Below are 23,155 nucleotides of genomic sequence, written 5' to 3' on the forward strand. Positions count from 1 at the left end.
TACCACCCTTTCCGTAAAAAAGTATTTCCTCAGATTACTCCGGATCCTATCACCTCTTAACTCCATCCTATGCCCTCTCATTGCAGAGTTTCCTTTCAAATGAAAGAGATTCGACTCATTAACATTTATATTACTTAGGTATTTAAACGTCTATCATATCTCCCCTCTCTCGCCTTTCCTCCAAATATACAGATTGAGATCTTTAAGTATGTCCCCATATGCCTTATCACAAAGACCACCCACCCAGCCTTCCTCTGGATCAGCTCCATCCTTTTTATATCTTTTTGAAGGTGCGGCCTCAAATATTTTCGCAAAGAAATCAAAACCCACCTATTCAAAAAATTTATACAGATGGCTTAACCTCAATCGGACCCCCCTCAACACAACTCCCCCCTCCTCCCCCCTTCACCAGTCCCCTTCTCTTTAGCCTCAAGCATGTCAACTGCTTCCCTAACGGTATATATACTGGATCTGCACTATTTCCTATTTGTACAGCATCTTGTAGCTCTTGAAATATACAGCTCCATTATTCTTGTAACTTCTCCTGGAAATGACCAGAATTCTCTCTGTAGTTATCCTGGAAATGTCCAGTTGTCTCTTTTGTAATCCGCCCAGAACTGCAAGGTTGAGGCGAATATAAATCAGTAATGTAATGTAATATTCTAAATGATTCTTGACGTTGTCGTGGGAGCAAAATTCCTATGCTGCCATCTTTATCAAGCTCAACAGAGCTCCTCCTTCACTGGTAGTATTTTATATTGGGTGTGCAATTTTGCATGTTAAGCATAAAATTTGGCACATGATAATATAGGATTAGGGAGTTAGGGCCCGATTGTCATAATTTAATATTTATTAATCTTTCAATATTACATGATCATATTCATAATCATTATTGCAAATACACAGAAATAAATTCCATTACTAGTGAAAACATCAACAAAAAGGAAAGAAAACAAATAAGAAAACAATTTTTCACTTATCCTGTTAATTAGTCCACTATATTTGAGGAAGGAAGCATGGAAAAATCGGATAATTTCAAAATCTATACAAAAAATTTTTTTAAAGAAAGATGACACCTCTGATAACAACCCAGATTCTATTCAGGAGTCTTACTCCTGTGGACACACAGGGCAGCTCTCAGAAATCATTTTTACTGGTTATAAATCTTAACAACTGTGAAGACTCAAAAAAAAAATATTTTACTCCTTGATAATTAATACAACATTTACAAGGAAATCTTAACAAGAAAGTGGCTCCCAGTTTCAAGACCTGAGATCTTAAAAGGAGAAACTGTTTCCTCTTTTTTTTTGGTTATTCTAGAGACATCTGGGTACATTCTTATTTTTTGTTTCAGAAATAATTTATCCTTAAATCTAAAGAAAATTTTTAATAACCAGTCTCTATCAGAATCCAACACCAAATGTACAAAGAGCGTAACTACTTCTATTTGATCAGAATCTGAAGTTTCTAAGATATTTGTAAGGTCTAACAAGCCCATTTCTTGAGCTTGTTGATCTTCGGATAATCTTTTTCCCCTTTTGGTAGATAGTAAATTTTTTGAGACAGGAGGATAATTGTCCTGAGGAATATTCAAGGTCTCTGAAAGATACTTCTCATACATATCTAATGCTGAAACTGTTATCATCTTAGGAAAAATTTATTATCCTCAAATTTTGCCTTCTTGAAAGATTTTCTAACATTTCTAATTTGAAATTGATATTCCCATTTTATTTCATCACAAGTTGGTTTTGAGCCGTAATTGTTTCCACCTTTTGTTTCTGTTGTATTAAGTCTTTTTCAATCCTCTCCACTCTTTGTTGCAATTTGGTAGTTTCAGAAAGTACTCCCGAACAATATGCATTTGAGTACCCAATGAGGATTGCAACTAAGATATGGCATCCCATATCGAATTAAAGTCTATGACTGGGGGCTTTATTAAAGGTGCTATAGCAAAATTAAATTCTACTGGTTTTGGTTTCACAGTACCTGATGCTGTAATTACTGACAAGATTCTGGTGCTCCTCTGGCGTCTCCAGGAGATCACGCTGTAATTGCTGGATCTCAAAAACTTCTGATGCCCGCTGTACAGCTGGGACTTCAATTTCCCGGCTGCTCTCTGGCATCGGAGTCTCACTCCCCACTCCAACCGTGCTACAAGCCAACGGTGGTGGAAGTGGCCACGGTGCTGAACTCCGCTCCTCCGGAGAGAGACTGGCAACCTCGAAAGAGGCTTGAGGGCTCTCTGATGAGCTCTCGCCTCGCGCCGAGGATAACTCTTCCGGTTTCCCACTGGGAGTTTGAGTGACGAATGAGTCCATCGGTCCCGATGGAGGCAACGTCCTGGGTTCAGTAGGAAAAACCCGGGTTTTGGATTTACGTTTAACCATTAAAGCAGGAAAAGATCCACGGCATTCTTCCAATCTCATTTAGGGTGCCATCTTAGTTAGGCTCCTCCTCAGGGGCCTGATTTTCAAAAAGATCTGAAAGCCTAAATGCAAGCTCCTGTTAGATTCCTAACCTTGTGCTCTTTCTGACCAAATTTAAGAGGCTACATTTTCAGTTGAAAATTTGTCTGAATTGAGGATCTTAACAGCTATGCTTATAAATTTAGGCCCGTCACTAATTTGCCTAGATTGAGCTTAATTTTTTTTTAGCTTAGTGTTGAAAATCAGTATTAAACTCCTTTTCCCCCACCCTAAATCTGTTCTTGTCATCTTCTTGTATTTTATGCTTCTAAAATTAGGAGTTTAGTGAAATTTTGCAGTCAATATTTAGCAGTAGCTGGGTGTGTTTTTCTAAAATGCCAAAATAAACCCAGATGTTCAATGCCAGTCCATATCTAGGTATTAGCATGGAACATCTGGTTCTTTGGCGATTAGGATTTATGCGGTATGGCCAATATTCAGTGCTGTACTTCTGGAAATGCCCCAACTCCATCCAGACCATCCCAGCACATCTGGACAATACCATGGTAGTCAGAACCAATATTCAGTGGCACTTCCTGGGTTAAGTGCTAGAAATATTGGCAGCTGGACAATTTGGAGTGGGTTAAGTGGCTGGAAGATCTCCAGTCCGCTTAAATCATGCTATGTAGCTAATCCTTTGATTATACATTTAGGAACTCAGCCCTACTAAGTTGTCAAATAGGCCAGTTTTGGAGCATAAGTCAGGAGCATAAGCCTTTTGAATATTGGGACCATAGATCTTGAAAATGTATTCTAGAAAACAAACTTGAGTTTCTTCTCCTTTCCACAGGCCCCCTGTGTGGTGATGCCATTTGGTTGTGTAACCCTGGGAGACAAGAAGGATTATAACCATCCTGATGAGGTGACAGACAAATATGAGTTGGGACAAATTATCAAAACGTAAGTGAAGAAAACCAGAAAGTTGGTGAGCATAGACGAGTCTCACGGGATCTGAGGGGCAAAAGGGAGATGCAAGAGTTGAGTAGGGATTGTGCCAGAAATGAGAATTCTAGGAGGGGGGGGGAACCAAAACAAGATCCCTGTATTCCTTCAGTGGTCTTTGGAAGAGGAAAACAGAGGTCTCTGTGAGAATAGGGTTACCAGACGTCCGTATTTCCCTGGACAGGTCTGGGGGTCCACATTGTCTGGGTTTTGAAAAGCTTCCTCAAAAGCATGTCTGGCAGGAGGGTAACCCTACGTGAAAAAGATCCTATAAATTCACTGGTACACAGAATTGTGAGCATCAGAGGGGTTACTTTGTGTATAAATGATGAGATTGGGGACCTGATTGTACTGGGAGATGATGGCAAAATAATCTACTCAGGCAGCAATATCCTTTCATCCATTAAGTTAGTTCAGGCCAGAATTTGAGTTTTGAACTACAGGGTTGACTTCAACTTGGATTTTTATCAGATAAAAACATGGAACAAACTGATGGAAAGTAGAAAAGGAAATTTGTTTATCCATTTTTTTCCTCTCTTCTTTCATCCTTTAAAGCCTTGAGGACAAAGCTCTCAGGTTATACCTTCAAGGATCTGATTTGTAGGAGCAAAAGTATAATTAAAATAAACTACAATAATTAATCTAGGGAACGATTTGTTCCTTATTTGGCCCGAAGATTTGGTTAGATTTGCTGGAAATAGAAAAACGAAATACCAGGTTGGAAATATATGGGTATATTATTCATTAGATATATATCTTTATGTATACTGTATATTTGGCAAGCAAAGTGTAGATCAGAGGTGCCCACACTTTTGGGGCTTGTGAGCTACTTTTAAAAATGACCAAGTCAAAATGATCTACCAATAATAAAATTTTTTAAAACACAAAGCACACTGTACGCAGGGAAAATGTTAATCATTTGTATTCGGGAGATTTTTTTCCCAGAGGTCATGGCAGATGACTTTAAAATATGCAATGTCACCTCAGTAACAACTATACAAAAAAAGACAAATATACCCCTTTCCCTTTTTACTAAACCGCTAAAGCGGTTTTTAGCCAGGGAGCTGCCCTGAATGCCCCGTGCTATTCCCGAGGCTCATAGGCTCCCTGTGCTAAAAAACGCTATTGCAGTTTAGTAAAAGGGGACCATAGTCCAAAATATAGACAACAGATATAAATTCTCAAAATGGACACATTTTGATCACTAAATTGAGAATAAAACCATTTTTCCTACCTTTTTGTCTGGTGATTTCATGAGTCTCTGGTTGCACTTCCTTCTTCTGTAAATCCAATATTTATTTATTTCTGTCTCCTGCATGCTGTCACACCTGCGCCCCCGAGATGTGCGAGTCCATGGGATCGTGACAAAACTTCTGGTATGGCGTGTCCCTTACAACCAAGGGACCCTTCAGGACTTATCTGGCTGGCTAACAGCCTAACAGGGTCATGCAACAGCTCAGTCAGAAATGGCAAACACAATAGCTTTATTTCAGCCACTGGCCAAAGAAACCATAAAGCACAGTTACTTACCGTAACAGGTGTTATCCAGGGACAGCAGGCAGATATTCTTAACACATGGGTGACGTCACCGACAGAGCCCCGGTACGGACATTTTTCACTAGAAAGTTCTAGTTGGCTGCACCGCGCATGCGCGAGTGCCTTCCCGCCCGACGGAGGAGTGCGTGGTCCCCAGTTAAGATAAGCCAGCTAAGAAGCCAACCCGGGGAGGAGGGTGGGTCGTAAGAATATCTGCCTGCTGTCCCTGGATAACACCTGTTACGGTAAGTAACTGTGCTTTATCCCAGGACAAGCAGGCAGCATATTCTTAACGCATGGGTGACCTCCAAGCTAACAGAGAGGGAGGAGGGATGGTTGGCCATTAGGAAAATAAATTGTGTAACACAGATTGGCCGAAGTGCCCATCCCGTCTGGAGAAGGTATCCAGACAGTAGTGAATGTGTGAAATGAGGACCAAGTGGCCGCCTTGCAGATTTCCTCGATGGGCGTTGAACGGAGGAAAGCCACAGAAGCAGCCATAGCTCTGACCCTGTGGGCCGTAACAGCACCTTCCAGTGAGAGACCGGCCCGAGCATAACAGAACGCAATGCAGGCAGCAAGCCAGTTGGAAAGTGTCCGTTTGGAGACAGGACGACCTAGACGGTTAGGATCGAAGGATAAAAGGAGCTGAGGAGATGAGCGGTGAGCCCTGGTACGGTCAAGGTAATAAGCAAGGGCACTCTTACAGTCCAGCGTGTGCAATGCCTGTTCCCCAGGATGAGAATGGGGCTTAGGGAAAAAGACAGGCAACACAATGGACTGGTTGAGATGAAAGTCCGAGACCACCTTGGGAAGGAATTTAGGATGGGTACGCAGAACCACCTTGTCATGGTGAAAAACAGTGAAAGGTGGGTCGGCAACCAGTGCATGCAGCTCACTAACCCTCCTGGCAGAGGTGATGGCAATGAGGAAAAGCACCTTCCATGTAAGAAATTTGAGTGAAGTTGTGGCAAGAGGCTCAAACCAAGATTTCATGAGTGCTGATAAAACCACATTCAGGTCCCAGACGACTGGAGGAGGCTTCAGAGGTGGTTTGACATTGAAGAGGCCTCTCATGAACCGGGAAACCAGGGGATGAGCCGTAAGAGGTTTTCCGAGGATAGGCTCATGGAACGCAGTGATGGCACTGAGGTGGACTCTGATTGAGGTCGACTTGAGGCCAACGTTGGAGAGAGAGAGCAAATAGTCCAGTACGGTTTCCACCGCCAATGAGGTGGGATCGTGATGATGAAGCAGACACCAAGAGGAGAACCGGGTCCACTTCTGATGGTAACATTGGAGGGTGGCCGGTTTCCTGGAGGCATCCAGAATACGACGGACAGGCTGAGATAGATTCTCTGTAGAGGTCAGCCCGAGAGAAACCAAGCTGTCAGGTGGAGTGAGAACAGATTGGGATGCAGTAGATACTGATGCTGCTGTGTAAGTAGAGTAGGAAACACAGGAAGAGGAATGGGCTCCCTGGAGCTGAGCTGGAGCAGGAGGGAGAACCAGTGTTGGCGAGGCCACCGGGGGGCGATGAGAATCATGGTGGCTTTGTCCCTGTGGAGTTTGAATAACGTCCGCAACATCAGAGGCAGTGGAGGAAAGGCATAGAGGAACCGATCCGTCCAGTCGAGCAGGAATGCATCCGGGGCCAGACGATGAGGAGAGAAGAGTCTGGAACAGAACTGGGGCAGCTGATGGTTGTGAGGAGCTGCAAAGAGGTCCACCTGAGGGGTGCCCCACCGAGCAAAGATGGAGCGGAGTGTGGGGGGATCCAGAGTCCACTCGTGAGGTTGAAGGATGCGGCTGAGATTGTCGGCCAGGGAGTTCTGTTCGCCCTGGATATAGACAGCCTTGAGGAAGAGACTGCGGGCTGTGGCCCAGGTCCAGATGCGGATGGCCTCCTGACAGAGGAGGGGAGATCCGGTGCCGCCTTGTTTGTTTATGTAGTACATGGCGACTTGGTTGTCTGTGCACAGGAGAAGAACCTGAGGGTAGAGAAGGTGCTGGAAGGCCTTGAGGGCATAGAACATGGCCCTGAGTTCCAGGAAATTGATGTGATGTTGACGCTCCTGAGGGGTCCAGAGTCCCTGAGTGCAAAGTTCTCCCAGGTGAGCTCCCCATGCATAGGAGGAGGCATCTGTGGTTATGATCATGGAGTGAGGGGGTAGATGAAAGAGTAGACCCCTGGAAAGATTGGATGAGTTCAACCACCATTGAAGAGATTGCTGAAGAGACGATGTCACAGAGATGGGATGAGAAAGAGGATCGGTGGTCTGTGACCATTGGTTGGCTAGAGTCCATTGAGGTGTCCTGAGGTGGAGTCGCGCCAGAGGAAGCACATGGCCCGTCGAGGCCATGTGGCCCAGGAGGACCATCATCTGCCGAGCTGGAATGGAGTGATGAAGGAGCACCTGGCGGCAGAGGTGGAGCAGGGTCCGTTGGCGGTCGGAGGGGAGAAACGCCCTCATGAGAGTGGTGTCGAGAACGGCTCCAATGAACTGAAGTCGCTGTGTGGGAAGCAGATGCGACTTGGGGTAGTTGATCTCGAACCCCAGGAGATGGAGGAAGGAGATGGTGTACTGAGTGGATTGTAGCACAAGTGGAGACGTAGGTGCTTTTACCAACCAATCGTCCAAGTAGGGGAACACCTGGAGGTTGTGAGACCTGAGAAAGGCCGCCACCACAATAAGGCACTTGGTGAACACCCTGGGCGATGATGCGAGGCCAAAGGGTAGCACCTTGTACTGATAGTGGCGGTGCTGTATCTGAAATCGGAGGTAGCGACATGAATTCAGATGGATTGGAATGTGAGTGTAGGCCTCTTTGAGGTCCAGGGAACATAGCCAGTCGTGGTGAGAGAGAAGAGGATAAAGCGTGGCCAGGGAGAGCATTCTGAACTTTTCCTTGACCAGACACTTGTTGAGGTCCCGGAGACCGAGGATGGGACGAAGGTCTCCTGTCTTCTTGGGAACCAGGAAGTAGCGGGAGTAGAATCCCTGACCCCTTTGGTCTGTGGGAACCTCTTCGATGGCATTGAGGAGAAGGAGGGATTGGACCTCCCTTAGGAGGAGAAGGGACTGGGAGGAGTGGGACGCAGACTCTATAGGAGTGTTGTCTGGTGGAAGAGTCTGGAAGTTGAGAGAGTAGCCGTGGCGGATGATGTTGAGGACCCACAGGTCTGATGTGATGACCTCCCAACGGTTGAGGAAGAGTTGGAGACGTCCTCCGATTGGCTGAGGAAGAGGTAATGATGGTGGAAGACTGGCTATGCCCTGGAGAAAGGAGTCAAAAGGGCTGAGATGGTTTTGACGGAGGAAGAGGCTTGGCAGGTTGGTGAGATTGAGAGCGAGCCTGAGTGTGTTGTTGTTGACGAGGTCTGCGAGGCTGCTGTTGGGGCGGGTTGAGAGGCCTGGCCGAGAACCTGCGCTGGTAAGAGGACTGTGGTCTATAAGGACGAGCAGGTGGAGCCTTCTTTTTAGGTTTTACCAGAGTGTCCCATCTGGTCTCATGTGCTGAGAGCTTCTGGGTGGTTGAATCCAGGGACTCCCCAAAAAGTTCATCCCCAAGACAGGGTGCGTTAGCTAGGCGGTCTTGGTGGTTGATGTCAAGATCAGATACCCTCAACCAGGCCAGACGTCGCATGGCAACAGCTATGGCAGACGCTCGGGAGGTCAGCTCAAATGAATCATAAATAGAGCGCACCATGAATTTCCGCAGTTGAAGGAGGCTGGAAATTTGTTGTTGAAAGAGTGGAACCTTGCGTTCAGGGATGTATTTTTGTAGGGCGGTTAGTTGTTGTACGAGATACTTCATATAAAATGAGAAGTGAAATGTGTAATTATTCGCCCTGTTGGCTAGCATGGCATTTTGATAAAGGCGTTTGCCAAACTTATCCATCGTTTTGCCTTCTCTGCCAGGAGGGGTGGAGGCATAAACACTGGAGCCCTGAGTTTTCTTTAATGTAGACTCAACTAGGAGAGACTCATGGGGCAATTGAGGTTTGTCAAAACCCGGAATTGGGATGACCCTGTATAGGCTGTCAAGCTTACGAGGAGCTCCGGGGACAGTGAGTGGATTTTCCCAATTTTTATAAAAAGTTTCCCGCAGTATGTCATGGACGGGTAACTTGAGGAACTCTTTGGGAGGTTGTTCAAAGTCTAAGGCATCCAGAAAGGCCTGGGACTTTTTGGAGTTGGACTCTAAAGGAATAGAAAGAGCCGCCGACATCTCCCTGAGGAATTTGGTGAAAGAGGATTGCTCAGGCTTGGAAGTGGTATCGGGCGCTGAGGGTTCCTCGTCTGTGGATGATGCGTCCTCCTCGGTACCGGGTGGGGATTCTTCCCATAAGTCCGGGTCCCTGATATCAGTGTGCGCACGCCGAGATATCGGGGTGGAAGGCTCGGTGTGGCGGGTCTTAGAAAGAGACTTGCCAGAGCGCATGGAGACGGTACCGGGAGAGGAAGACCGGTGCTGACCCCGGTCCCGGGAAGAGCGGTGCCATTCTGGGTCCCGGGGAGACCGGTGCCCTTCCTGGTCCCGAGGAAGATCAACCTCAGAGCGGGTCTGTACCACAGGGTGAAAATGGGGTGGTTCAGCCGAGAGGACTGGCATGGAAGTGTTGAGTGGCACCGAAGGGGTGGACACCGGTGGGATGGTGCGAGGCTCGGGCCGGTCTGGTACCGAAAGAAGTGGTGCCAAGAGGGTCGGTAACAGGTGCTGGAGTTGTTGCTGCAGCTGTTCCTGCAATTTGTCATGGAGTATGGCCGCGATGCGGTCATCCAGGGGTGACACCGGGACCGCTTTTTTCTTTTTCGGTTCCATAGGTGCTGCTCCACGCCCCGGCGATGAGGTGGAACGTGATTTAGGAGTGATCATTAGCGACGATATGAAGGCTGCCAATCAAGTAGAGAAGGCATCGTCCAAGGCAAGACAAATGATGGGCTGTATTCGTAGGGGTTTTGTCAGCAGAAAACCTGAAGTCATAATGCCGCTGTACAGATCCATGGTGAGACCTCATCTCGAGTATTGTGTTCAATACTGGAGACCACACTACCGAAAAGATGTGTTGAGAATTGAGTCGGTTCAGCGAATGGCTACCAGGATGGTTTTGGGGCTCAGGGAACTCACGTATGAAGAAAGGTTAAAAAAACTGAGGATGTACTCACTGGAGGAGCGAAGAGAGAGAGGGGACATGATTGAGACCTTTAAGTATATTACTGGGCGTATAGAGGTGAAAGATGATATCTTCAGTCTTACAGGGCCCTCAGTAACCAGAGGACACTCGCTGAAAATCAGGGGAGGGAAATTTCAGGGTGATGCGAGGAAGTACTTCTTCACTGAAAGGGTGGTAGATCATTGGAACGAGCTGCCTCAGAGGGTGATTGAGGCCAGCAGCGTGTTAGATTTCAAGAGAAAATGGGATATTCATGTGGGATCTCTAGGAGAGTAAGAATCAGGGAGTGGGTCATTGGTATGGGCAGACTCGATGGGCTATAGCCCTTTTCTGCCGTCAATTTCTATGTTTCTATGTTTCTATGAGGCACTCACCGAGATCGGGGCGGAGCGTTTGCGGGGTCGGCGTGAGGCCGGGAGGACCGGCGTTGCCACTGTGGCAGGCGGGCGCTCAAGGGAGGTGGAAGGCTTCTTAGCCGGCTTACCTGGTGCCAGCGACCCCGAGGAAGGATCGGGCGTCGTCGAAGTGGTCGGTGCCGTCTTTTGCGGTACCGTCAACGTCGCTGCAGGTTCCATAGCAGATCCGGTACCGAAAAGGATGTTCTGCTGGATCTGCCGATTTTTTAAGGTGCGTTTCTTAAGAGTGGCACAGTGGGTGCAGGTGTCAGCCCGATGCTCTGGACCCAAACACTGTAGGCACCAATTGTGTGGGTCAGTGAGGGAGATCGGGCGTGCACACCGCTGGCACTTCTTAAAGCCCGGTTGAGGGGGCATGAAGGGAAACACGGCCTCCGCAAAATCAAAACCGGAGGCCTATATGGTGACAACAGGCCCTGCTGGGGCCGGTTTCAAAAAAATAGAGAAAATCGAGAGATTTTTTTTTTTTTTTTGAATCGAATAAAAAAGAGAACCCAAAGTGGGGAAAAGAAAAAAAACGAGAAAAAAGCGCGAGCGGGAAGGCAAAAAGGATGTTTTCAACGGCCATTGAAACCACATGCGTCTTCTTCGCTCCGCGGAAACGAAGAAACTGGGGACCACGCACTCCTCCGTCGGGCGGGAAGGCACTCGCGCATGCGCGGTGCGGCTAACTAGAACTTTCTAGTGAAAAATGTCCGTACAGGGGCTCCGTCGGTGACGTCACCCATGCGTTAAGAATATGCTGCCTGCTTGTCCTGGGATAATACAGGCTTCAGCCTTGCAGTTAGAAACAAAACAAAAACGCACAACCCTTCTCATTCCATGAATTCATACAGTTCTCATACAGAGGAAAACCCAAAATCAAAGGTTGCACGTTTGTCAGTAATAGCTTAAACACGGTCCCCTGTTTCTGGACATTAATAGCAGATTATAACAGTCCTCTTCACCAGAGCAGTTAGTTTATATATTTGAAGCTTGCAATGTTCACTCAGATGTTTATTCCAAATGAGCACTGCCAGTCCTTGGCCGGATAAGAGAAAAAAAGAACACAGAAAAACAAACACACAAAAAAAACACAAACCTCCCAAACTGGGTAGCAAAGCATGCACGAGTATCACCTGGCTTCACTTCAGCATAACCTAAGAAAGCCAGGCACTGTCAGGGAAAAACTTAGAACAGCCCAGCAAGTCGAGAAGGTCAAGTTCAGAGAGTCTAAGGACATTTCCTTCTGAAGCAACTACACACAACTGTGAGAGAGGAACGCGATTGCCCAGCCTGGCTGCTACAGGGAAAACCCTACAAACGTTTGTTTGACTCAAAATCAATGCTTTAAGGCAACATTCACACACAGTCCAGGAAACTAAATTTCCTCAAAGAAAAAGAACCCAGCATCTGCAGGCAGAAAACAAACTTCCATCTCTCCAGGAAAAGTTTCAGCTCCTACCAGACTCTCCTGGATGTCCATTGCTTCTCCTTGGTTCTGCTCACCAATTCCTCTGCCATAGGCCAATCTGTTTTTCACTCTCTTCCTGGCTCCTCTGGACTGCCCGGCTTTAAGCTGTGGAGAGACACTATTCAAACATGGTTAAGGGGGGGGATCTAGAACTTCAACAATTCTTATGCATTTAAGATCTACCCTATACGAGAACAGCTCAGTTCTTAATAGGTCCCATGATTTTTATGTCTCTTACTATGATTCTGTATAATTTGCCGACTGTTTCAGTTTCTTTTGTTGTAAACCGCCTAGAACTAAAAAGTTATTTTTTTTTCACTTTGCGTGGTCTAATAATTGTAAGTAGTGAAGGAAACCTATCTGTAGTCTCTAGGCATTGCAAAAATCACCCCTTCCGACATGACCATGTTTAAATTTCTTTCTTCAGTTTGTCTATTAATTGCAACACATGCCAGTGGTGCTTAAGGGAGTAAATTTGTATATAGACGAGTCTATTGTCAGTTTCTTTTGTCTTCTGTTATAATAATAACTAGCTGATGCCCCGGCGTTGCACGGGTATTTAATTATAGCAATAACACAGTAAATGGATTGAAATAAAGATACTTTATAGTGGTGAATGAAATTATTATTTTACAGCTTTATAAAAAGTACAATAATCAAATTATAATGTGAAATATTTGACAAAATGAATACAATACAACTAACACAAAACTTGATTATAAACAACATTTTTAGTTTCATCTCCAGGAGCAAGAACATATAAATTCTTGGGTGAACCCACCCTTGATCAAGCAACATAGAGTTGTCCATGGGAAAAACAGGGGGATCTTAAATCCACTCCACAGTATGTAATAGTCTGTCCCTGTGATTTGTTGATTGTGATAGAGAATGCAAGTCTCACTGGAATTTGCAATCTCTTAAACTGAAAAGGAAGATCTGTTGGAATAAGTGGCATCCAAAAGTTTCAGTATTGATTTAAACAACTCAATATGTGGAAACTCAGGTTGAAAAGAAACTCCATGTAGTTTGTTCCTGGTTCAGAATGGAACCTGTGTTCCTAGTTCAGGATATGTGAGTACTCATGTAATGTAATAACATTATGAACTGGGGTGCATGAAGGAAACAGTTACAAACACAGTTAGAACATACAAACTCTATATGTATGGTGTCCGTGGTAGAATAGAAACGATGTCCCTAGTGGTTATAGTGTCATATAAAGTGTTTTATAGTTGGAATTACTGTGAGAAAGGCAGCTTTTTACATTTTTTCCATTGACATGAATGGGTGAAATAAGATTTTCTGTTTGTAGCTCCGCCCACGTGTGCAGGTGGGGCCGTGAGACCCCCAGAACATATCACCCCAGGTAGTGAGGGATCTGCATACCAAGTACGTTCAAATAGGTCAAGTCGTTTTTGAATTACTGTGAGAATGGCAGTTTTTTACATTTTTTCCATGGACATGAATGGGTGAAATCCGATTTTATGTTTGTAGCTCCGCCCACGTGTGCAGGTGGGCCGCAAGACCCCCAGAACATATCACCCCAGGTAGTGAGGGATCAGCATACCAAGTTTCGTTCAAATCGGTCAAGCCGTTTTTGAATTACTGTGAGAATGGCAGCTTTTTACATTTTTTCCATTGACATGAATGGGTGAAATGTGAATTTCTGTTTGTAGCTCCGCCCACGTGTGCAGGTGGGCCGCGAGACCCCCAGAACATATCATCCCAGGTAGTGAGGGATCTGCATACCAAGTTTCGTTCAAATCGGTCAAGCCGTTTTTGCGTGATCGCGGCACATACACACACACATACCTCCGATTTTATATATATAGATTCCCAATGAGCATATTTAGCTCTTAAATATGAAGATCTAATCATATCATGTGGATTCCCCCATTGTAAAAATCTGGTCTTTAACATTTTTGCTAGTATCTTAAATTCTTCAAATGAGGAACAAATTTGTACATTGGAATTTTTTTACTGAAATTAGCACAGTTCTATATAAGAATTGCTTCTGGTTCAATGGGGAATGTTTCTGAACAAATTCATGGCATTGCGAAGGGGGAATCTTTCACCCCCATCACTGACATTGCAACGATAGAAGAGCAAATTTACAAGGCCGAGTCATTCAAACACGTGACGTTTTGGAAGTGGTTTCAAGATGACATTCTATTAATCTGGTCATCTACGAAGGAGAAATTACAAGATTTTATATCATGGATGAATACGCTAAATTCAAGCATCAAGTTCATAAGCTTCGTATGATCAAGAGAGTATAAACGTTTTAGACAGCCACATCTACTAACACCATATTGGTTTGTGACTGACAGAAACAGCTTTTTATGCTACCATAGTTATCATCCATATCACATTAGGGCGAGTTTTTATGGATTAGAAGAATTTGTTCTTCATTTGAGGAATTTAAGATACAAGCAAAAATGTTGAAGACCAGATTTTCACACTGGGGAGTACCCACACGATATGATTTAAGAGCTAAATATGCTCATCGGGAATTACTACTACAACGGGAGAAAAACTGACAATAGACTCCAAGGTAATCGCATATCAGACTTCACTCTTAAAGTTATGTTCTGCTGCTAACGGTGATGTTGCAAACCACGAGGGCTGTGACATTTTCATGTGCGGGCCCAGCAGAGTGAAATAAACTCCCGGGTTACATATGTCAGCATATTTATTTCAGAAATCCTTCTTTTTCAAATCAATCCTAAAGATTCTGTTCTAATCTCTTGTATAATTTTATTAGTATTTTGTAAACCGAGTCAAGCCCTCCTGTTGGGATGAAATCGGTATAAAAAAATCAAATATTAGATTAGATCATCTGTTTTGTCAGATGAAATATGGATGCTATGGGAAGAAGAAAATGAAGTTTTACAACGTGAATGTGTAAATAATACAAAGAGACATGGGTGAGTACTGCATGCGAGGGTGTGGTGGTTTGTTTTTGATGTGTATTTTATGTAGAACAAGTAGTTAAGACAAGTATGTGCTTGCACGTATGTGTTGTTGTAATGTCTATTCTTTTTTTGGGGGGTTACTATGTATGTGTTTTGGAACCCACTTTGTATAAAGTGAGATATAAATAAAAACCATAAATCTATGTAGAAAAATTTACTCCCTTATCCACCCGTATGGATCAAATATCAAAAAGCCTCAAGTTCTTAATAAATATGAAGGGATCAATTTCAAATCTGGTTCACTCACACAGACCTGCTTCAGTTCCTTGAATTCCAACTATGCACCAGCACTCATTCTATTCAAAAAGAATTAAGAATTAAATTTGTAGAATGGCCAACACAGGGAGACTAAATCAGTCCTGGGAACTTCCTGAGAGAAAAGGCTCCAAAGGAGTTATACCCACAAACATCACCTTCTGTCTCCCCATGAACCTTTTAATTATCAAAGTGTCTTTCAAATATAAAACAATCAATAAATAGTAAATTGCCCAGTGCAAGTTTGGAATCAAGTAAAATCAATCGTGTATCAGTGAAAACGTTTAAATCTAACAGTTCTTAAATATAGCAATTTTCTCCATAAAATGTAATATGCAGAAAAACTTAGCTTTCAAAAGTCCTCATGGAGTCAAAGCTCTCTCTTTAGGGGGTGCCTCGACTGAAAGCCCTACAGAGTCCCCCGTTTCGTTCTCTTGTCAGGAGCACATCCCACTGCTTGGCTCTTCTCCACGGCTGCTGTAAGACTGGAATCAAACGTGTATTTATAATCAGAAAGAGGCCACTGACCTGTTTTGCAACAGAGGGAAACATGATCATACCTTTGTTTCCCAAAAATGAGCTTAGACTGCTCTACCTAATGCCCAGATAAACTGAGTTACAAGATTCTCAGGGAAAAAATGTGAGATGCGAATTTTTAGTGACATGAATTTTTAGTGACATGTTGCATTTGAGATCACAGAATGCCTTAAGCGTCATCTCCACAATTTGGACAGAGTCTGCTGCCTCCCTATTCCTCAGAAAATTCTCAATTACATTCTTCAGTGTTATCCATGCACTTTTCTCACGTCCTTGCAAGACTTCAAAGTGCCTGTTTCAATTTTTTTTTGTGGCCCCACAAAAATGCCTTCCTTTAACTTCTGAGTGCTTATAAAAGGAAATTTTCCAAATAAAATAGCGAAATCCTTCACCTTCCTTGTTCATAGCCTTAACAAAGTTCTTCATAATTCCTAGCTTTATGTGACGAGGTGGCAGTTGCACTTGTTTCAGATCGACAAGAGGATCCAAATGATTACAAAGTGGCCAGTCTTCAATGATGTAATAGGATCATCGGTCTTGGCTATCCCACTCACAGATAAAACAGCAGTACAGTGGTACCTCGGTATACGAGTGCACCAGTTTGTGAGTGTTTTGCAAGACGAGCAAAACATTTGCATACTTGGTGCCTCGTAAATCGAGCTTGCCTCGCTGTACGAGCGCCCCCCCCCACGATCCGGCATCCCCCCCGCTCGCGTTGCCCCCCTTCCACCGCGATCCTATTTCCCCCCCCCCCCCGAGCAGTCAATGACACCCTTTACCCGACTTGGCACCAGTGCTGGTGCCCGAAGATCCTCCCTCTTCTGGCGCGGCCTGGGCTGGGCGGTGCGTCGGAGATCCTCCTTCTTCTGGTCTGGGCTGGGCTGGACTGGCTTTGAGCATTTGCGCATGCTCAAAGCCTTCTAGTCTCGCTCTCTCCAAGATTGAGAGCGAGACCAGAAGGCTTTGAGCATGCGCAAATGCTCAAAGCCAGTCCAGCCCAGCCCAGCCCAGAAGAAGGAGGATCTCCGACCCACCGCCCAGCCGCGCCAGAACAGGGAGGATCTTCAGGCACCGGCACTGGTGCCAAGTTGGGTAAAGGGTGTCATTGACTGCTCGGGGGGGGGGGGAAGTAGGATCGTGGTGGAGGGGGGGCAACGTGAGCGGGGGGGGGGAGATGCCGAATCGCTGGGGGGGATGCCAGATCGCAGGGGGGGGGGTTTGGAACAGCGTCGGATTCCTCAAGGGGGGGGAGAATGGAGCAGTGCAGGTAGCCTAGGGGGGGGGGGGAGGAGGTGGAACCAATCAAAGCAGTTTCCCTTACTTCCTATGGGGAAACTTGCTTTGATATACGAGCAATTTGGTTTACGAGCATGTTTCTGGAACGAATTATGCTCGTAAACTTTGTTTAGTCCAAGTAACATGCAATGACCTTCAGATCAGCACAAATTTGCCATTTGTACTCATGATCTAAGAGGAGCTGAAAATTTTCATAAGTTTCCTTCATGTGGACAGTGTGACCAATAGGAATAGATGGATATACGTTTCCGTTATGCAAAAGCATTGCCTTCAGACTTAGCTTTGATGCATCAATGAACAAGCGCCATTCATTAGGGTCATGACTTTGACCAAATGCTTAGAATAATCCATTATGTCATGAGTCCATCAGAGAAATGTTCCACGAGGGCCTTGTGACGATTTTGGAACACGGAGATGTTGGTCTCAGGTGCCAAGAGATTCCACCGACAAAGCCTGGAGCCTAAGAGTTTGGCTTGTCTCTTACTCCAAGCATTAGAAAATATAGGGAAAATGTTTTTTCATTATAATTCTCTTTTGCCAAAAATCAGAGGGTTACACCAAAAAATTAAGGTCAGTTTTGAATTCAGCGACCCCAGATCACTATAGAACACCCACTACAATTCATGCCCCAAAACCTCTGTTGCACAATGAAATCAAAGAAATAATAAAAGCGAAGGTTAATACTAACTGTAACAAGAGAAATATAATATGTGATTCAATGTCCTTGTGATAAGCTTTACATTGGACGTACACATAGATCAATAAAAACGCAACTTACAGAACATAAATCCAGAGTTCACACAGATGCAGAAACAGCACCAATAGTAAATCATTGGAAGAAAATGGGGGACATACTTTAGAGGATATTAGATGGTGAATTATTGATTCAGTAACAGAAAGGTGGGAGGGAGAAAACATTAAAAATCTTCTTAATCTAAAGGAACAATGTTGGATTTTTCGATTAGTACAAAAACAACAACGAAGGAGACCAGATGGTGCTCAATCCTTTTATTTTAAAACAGACTTGACACGATCATGTTTCGGCCCAAGAGGGCCTGCCTCAGGAGTCTTCTTTCCAAATGATAGAACCTTAGATGTATTAAGCCAAATGCCCAAGCAGTGCAGTAAATGCCTTAGAACCGGAGGGTCTAAATGAAGAAATAGATTGGATGTCAATTGTTTTAACATGTAGAATCAATTCAGCCTCACTGCCGATGGTTTAAAATTCAAGGTACGAAAATAAGATCGCTGGAAAGCAAGGCAAGAGAATTTGGGTAGGAATTCTTCATCTTAGCCTTATATAAAAGTTTGCTGGTTATTCTCTTTGTTAATGATATTACTGAAACAAATAAGGAAAGTATGATTTTAATGGATCCATCTTTTGTAGATTTATGATAAGTAAGGGACCCCGACCCTGAAGAAAGAAATTTAAACATGGCAATGTCGGAAGGGGAGATTTTTGCGATGCCTAGAGACTACAGATAAGTTTCCTTCACTACGTAGAATTATTAGACCACGCAAAGTAAAAAGAACACTACTAAATAGAAAATGTATAAAAAATCATGGGACATACGAAGAACTGAGCTGTTGAAGCGGGATATTAAGCCCCAGAGGCTCAATATTGATAGCGGTTGACTGAGGACCCAATAAAATAAACAAAATACACAATATTGTTCTTATAAAGGGTAGATCTTAAATGCTACAGATGGATGTAGGACAGAAAGTGAAGGAGAGAATAAACAAACAGTCATTGGATAAGAAGGGCCTGGAAACGCAGTTAAGAGCAGACAGAAGGAAGAGCAGAGACTGGGAAAAGTCGATTAGAAAAATCAAATCACCTGACAAAGGTAAGAAAAATGATTTGATTTTAAAATTAATGTCAGTTCTGAAAATCTGCCGTCTGTATTTTGCACTGTATTTCTTTCTATTCTCTGGTGTTGTACTGCATGCAGAGTCTGGCATCTTAGGGTTTTGTTAGTGTATATTAGGACTTTTAGTTTGTGGTCCTGTATTTATACAGAGTGATCACAACCAGGTGTTCTAGTAGGAATGAATGTCGAGAAGCGTTATTGGTGTCATGGCCCAAAGTAGGAACATATTTGTCAGCTCTCATCTTGCTTAAAAAATTAGCGAAGACCACTGAGGTAAATTGGAACAACTATGAAAGAGTTTTGAACAAACTCGCAATGCAAAAATTCCTTCCCTGGGTCAATTTTTGTTGTGTGAACTGTTTCAATATTTTATTATGAACCGTTTGAGTAAAACAGTATAGAAATTTTTTAAAATAAATAAGCCCATGCACAAAAAAGTCAAAATCGACCAGAAAATATACCCCAAAGTGAGGCAAACTTGATAGGTATGAATATCACCCAGATTTTCAAGAAACCAAATTTTCCAAAAGATTAGCGAACAGGGGGAAAACTGAACTCAAGTGCCCACAGAGCTTGGTAGTGGGTATGTTGTTTATTGCTTCTTTTATGGAAAGCACACTGTGTTCCCCATAAGCTATGGGGAATTACTGGGTATATCTCCTGACGAAGCCCTTTCTTTGTGGAGAAACAGGGATACTCCGTTGAGAGAGAATTATTACCTTTATGGTCTGGGCTGTTCACCTACCAAAAAATAAAAGCTAAGTAAACTTTTGTTTTGTAGCTAATATTATAAGTTTAGCGATGCCCAGAAGAGGATAAGGGCTTTTTTTGTTCGGTCCAATGGTAGCAGGGGTAAGAACGTCTTCGGTCACCGACTAGCCCGTCTACTTCAAAGGGCTTTAAACTAGGTAAGTTGGGGGGAGGGTTCCTGTGCAGTAGGTAACTATCCTGAGGAGGAGAGTCACAGCTCCACTTCTGAGTCCGAGGTAAGTGCTCACAATACCAAGTCCAAGGTAAGTACTCACATTGCAAATAATTCTGAGTCCGTAATAAATGCTCACATTGCAAACAATTCATTAGGGGGCAAACTAACTCGGACGGGAAACTCCCCACAGGGTCCTAGCAATCACAAGGCATGGAGGGCTATGTATGTCAATGCACACAGTTTAGGCAAAAAAATCCTGGAACTGGAGACCGAGATAATAAATGCTGACCTATATGTGGTGGCGATTTCCGAAAGTTGGGTGGGATATCTCATGGGTGGGATATGGCTATACCGGGTTACAACTTACTTCGTCGAGACAGAGAGGGCAAGTTAGGAGGAGGGGTAGCGCTATACACTAGGGAGGACATTAAAACTACGAGAATCACGGAGGTCAAGTACTCCGGGGAATCCCTCTGGGTAAACCTAGCCAGAGGCAAAGAAAAGTGTCTGTATCTTGGTGTAATATACAGACCACCAAGACAGCTGGAAAACAAAGACATAGAATTAATCCATGACATAGAAAATATCACTTTAAGGGGGGACACTGTACTGCTAGGGGACTTCAACATGCTGGATGCAGATTGGAACACGCTCACAGCGACAACCAGCGCCAGCAGAAGGCTATTATCCACCATTAAAGGAGCACAACTCAAACAACTGGTATTGGAGCCCACTAGGGCACAGGCGATATTGGACCTGGTACTCACCAACGGAGAAAGCGTATCGGAGGTCTCGGTAGGCGATAAGTTAGCCTCCAGTGACCACAACATGGTATGGTTCAACCTCAAGAAAGATTTCACTAGATCAAGCACGACAACAAGAGTACTCAACTTTCGAGGCGCTGACTTCAAACGCATGGGAGATTTTGTCCATCACACACTACAAATCCAAGCTGTGGCCAATAATGTGGAGGATATGTGGTCAACCTTGAAATCTACCTTACATGTAGCAACGAACCGATACATAAAATCAGCAAGCAAACGGCGAAGAAACAATAGACTCCAATGGTTCACCGCAGAGATCTCAGATCTCGTTAAAGAAATTAGCTTTCATTTCCTACAAACATTCAGAGACAAGGGAGGCTGAATTGGAATACATGGCCAAATCTACAGTGGTGAAAGTGGCAGTCAGAGAGGCCAAGCATCAAGCTGAGGTAAACCTAGCAAGGAACATAAAGAAGGGCGACAAATCCTTCTTCAGGTATATTAGTGACAGAAAAAGAAACACTGATGGGATAGTGCGCCTTAGGAAATCAGATGGGAAGTAAGTAGAATCAGATTCAGACAAAGCCAAACTACTAAATGAATATTTCTGCTCGGTTTTCACCTGCGAGGCACCGGGGTCCGGTCCACAGTTGCAGGCAAAGCAAAGTTCAGAAGACCCGTTTCGGGATTTTGAGTTTACTTCGAGACGTCTACGACGAATTATCAAGACTCAAGGTGAACAAAGCAATGGGGCCGGACAATCTACATCCCAGGGTGCTCAGCGAGCTCAGGGACGTCCTAGCGGAACTGTTATCAGTACTCTTCAATCTTTTAGGGTATCTTCAATCTTCAATCTGTCCCTGAGCACGGGAATAGTGCCCTTGGACTGGAAAACAGCTAACGTCGTTCCTCTGCACAAAAAGGGTTGCAGGACAGAGGCTGCGAATTACAGACTGGTGAGTCTCACATCGGTAGTGAGTAAACTCATGGAAACACTCATCAAACGCAAATTAGACATGATACTAGACAAGGAGGAACTACACGATCCCCACCAACATGGATTCCCCAAGGGTAGGTCCTGTCAAACCAATCTCATCAGTTTCTTTGACTGGGTAACAAGGAAACTAGATCTGGGAGAATCCCTGGACGTCGTGTACTTGGACTTCAGCAAAGCCTTTGATAGCATCCCCCACTGCAGGCTATTGAGCAAGATGAAATCGATGGGATTAAGTGAAACACTTACAGCATGGGTCCACAATTGGCTGAGTGGTAGACTTCAGAGGGTGGTGGTTAATGGTACCATCTCTAAAACGTTGGAGGTGACCAGTGGGGTGCCGCAGGGCTCAGTCTTGGGCCCGATCCTTTTCAACATATTCGTAAGAGACATGACTCAGGGGCTTCAAGGTAAAATAGCATTATTCGCCGATGATGCCAAACTATATAACATTGTGAGTAACGGCAGTCTGTCCGACAGCATGACACAAGACCTGCTTTTATTGGAACTTTGATCCTCGACCTGGCAGCTTAGCTTCAACGCTAACAAATGCAAGGTCATACACCTGGGCAACAATAATCCATGCAGAACGTACACATTAATGGTGAAACCTTAGCAAGGACTACAGCAGAACGGGATTTGGGGGTGATCATCAGTGAAGACATGAAAACGGCCAATCAAGTGGAGAAGGCCTCATCCAGGGCTAGGCAAATGCTGGGTTGTATCCGGAGCAGCTTTGTTAGTCGGAAGCCCGACGTCCTAATGCCCTTGTACAGAACCATGGTGAGGCCTCATCTGGAGTACTGCGTACAATTCTGGAGGCCACATTACCGTAAAGATGTGCTGAGAGTCGAGTTGGTACAGCGAATGGCCACCAGGATGCACAAAGATCTATCATACGAAGAAAGGCTGAACGAATTGCAGCTATACTCTCTCGAAGAACGTAGGGAGAGAGGAGACATGATTGAGACGTTTAAGTATGTCACTGGTCGTATCGAGGTAGAAGATGATATTTTCCTTCTTAAAGTACCCTCGGCCACAAGAGGACACCTGCTGAAAATAAAGGGTGGGAAGTTTCATGGTGACACCAGGAAATACTTCTTCACCGAAGAGTGGTTGACAGCTGGAATAAGCTCCCAGTGCAGGTGATCGAGGCCAGCAGCGTGCCGGATTTTAAGAACAGATGGGATGCTCATGTCGGATCTCTACGAGGAAAAGGTCATCAGAGAGCGATTAAATAGGGGGTGGGTCAATGGTGTGGGCAGACTCGTCACTTTCTATGTTTCTATGTTTTGGTGATCAGACAAGACTTGTCTATATCTGACACCTGTGGTCACTTGAGATCTGTTCTCCCCCTATTCACTAATCTTTTGGAAAATTTGGGTTTCTTGAAAATCTGGATGATATTCACACCTATCAAGTTTGCCTCGCTTTGGGGTATAATTCCTTAAAATAATAAACACGCTATTAAATTCACTTTAAAAAGAACTAGGTCTTACAATCAACTTTTAAGCAAAAAATAGCATTTTATAAGTGTTTTGAAGCATGCA

General features: G+C 44.4%; 1 protein-coding gene across 1 annotated transcript in view; it reads left to right on the forward strand.

Annotated features, from left to right (window-relative positions):
* CAMKV (CaM kinase like vesicle associated) overlaps positions 1-23,155 on the forward strand; it is a 102,808-nt gene that overhangs the window by 40,761 nt on the left and 38,892 nt on the right. Inside the window, exon 2 of the mRNA XM_033926003.1 lies at positions 3,256-3,365. Coding sequence (XP_033781894.1) covers positions 3,271-3,365 — 95 coding nt within the window. The 5' untranslated portion in view covers positions 3,256-3,270. The remainder of the gene's footprint in view (positions 1-3,255; positions 3,366-23,155) is intronic.

Source organism: Geotrypetes seraphini, chromosome 17, assembly GCF_902459505.1.
Source record: "Geotrypetes seraphini chromosome 17, aGeoSer1.1, whole genome shotgun sequence".
Classification (NCBI taxonomy): domain Eukaryota; kingdom Metazoa; phylum Chordata; class Amphibia; order Gymnophiona; family Dermophiidae; genus Geotrypetes; species Geotrypetes seraphini.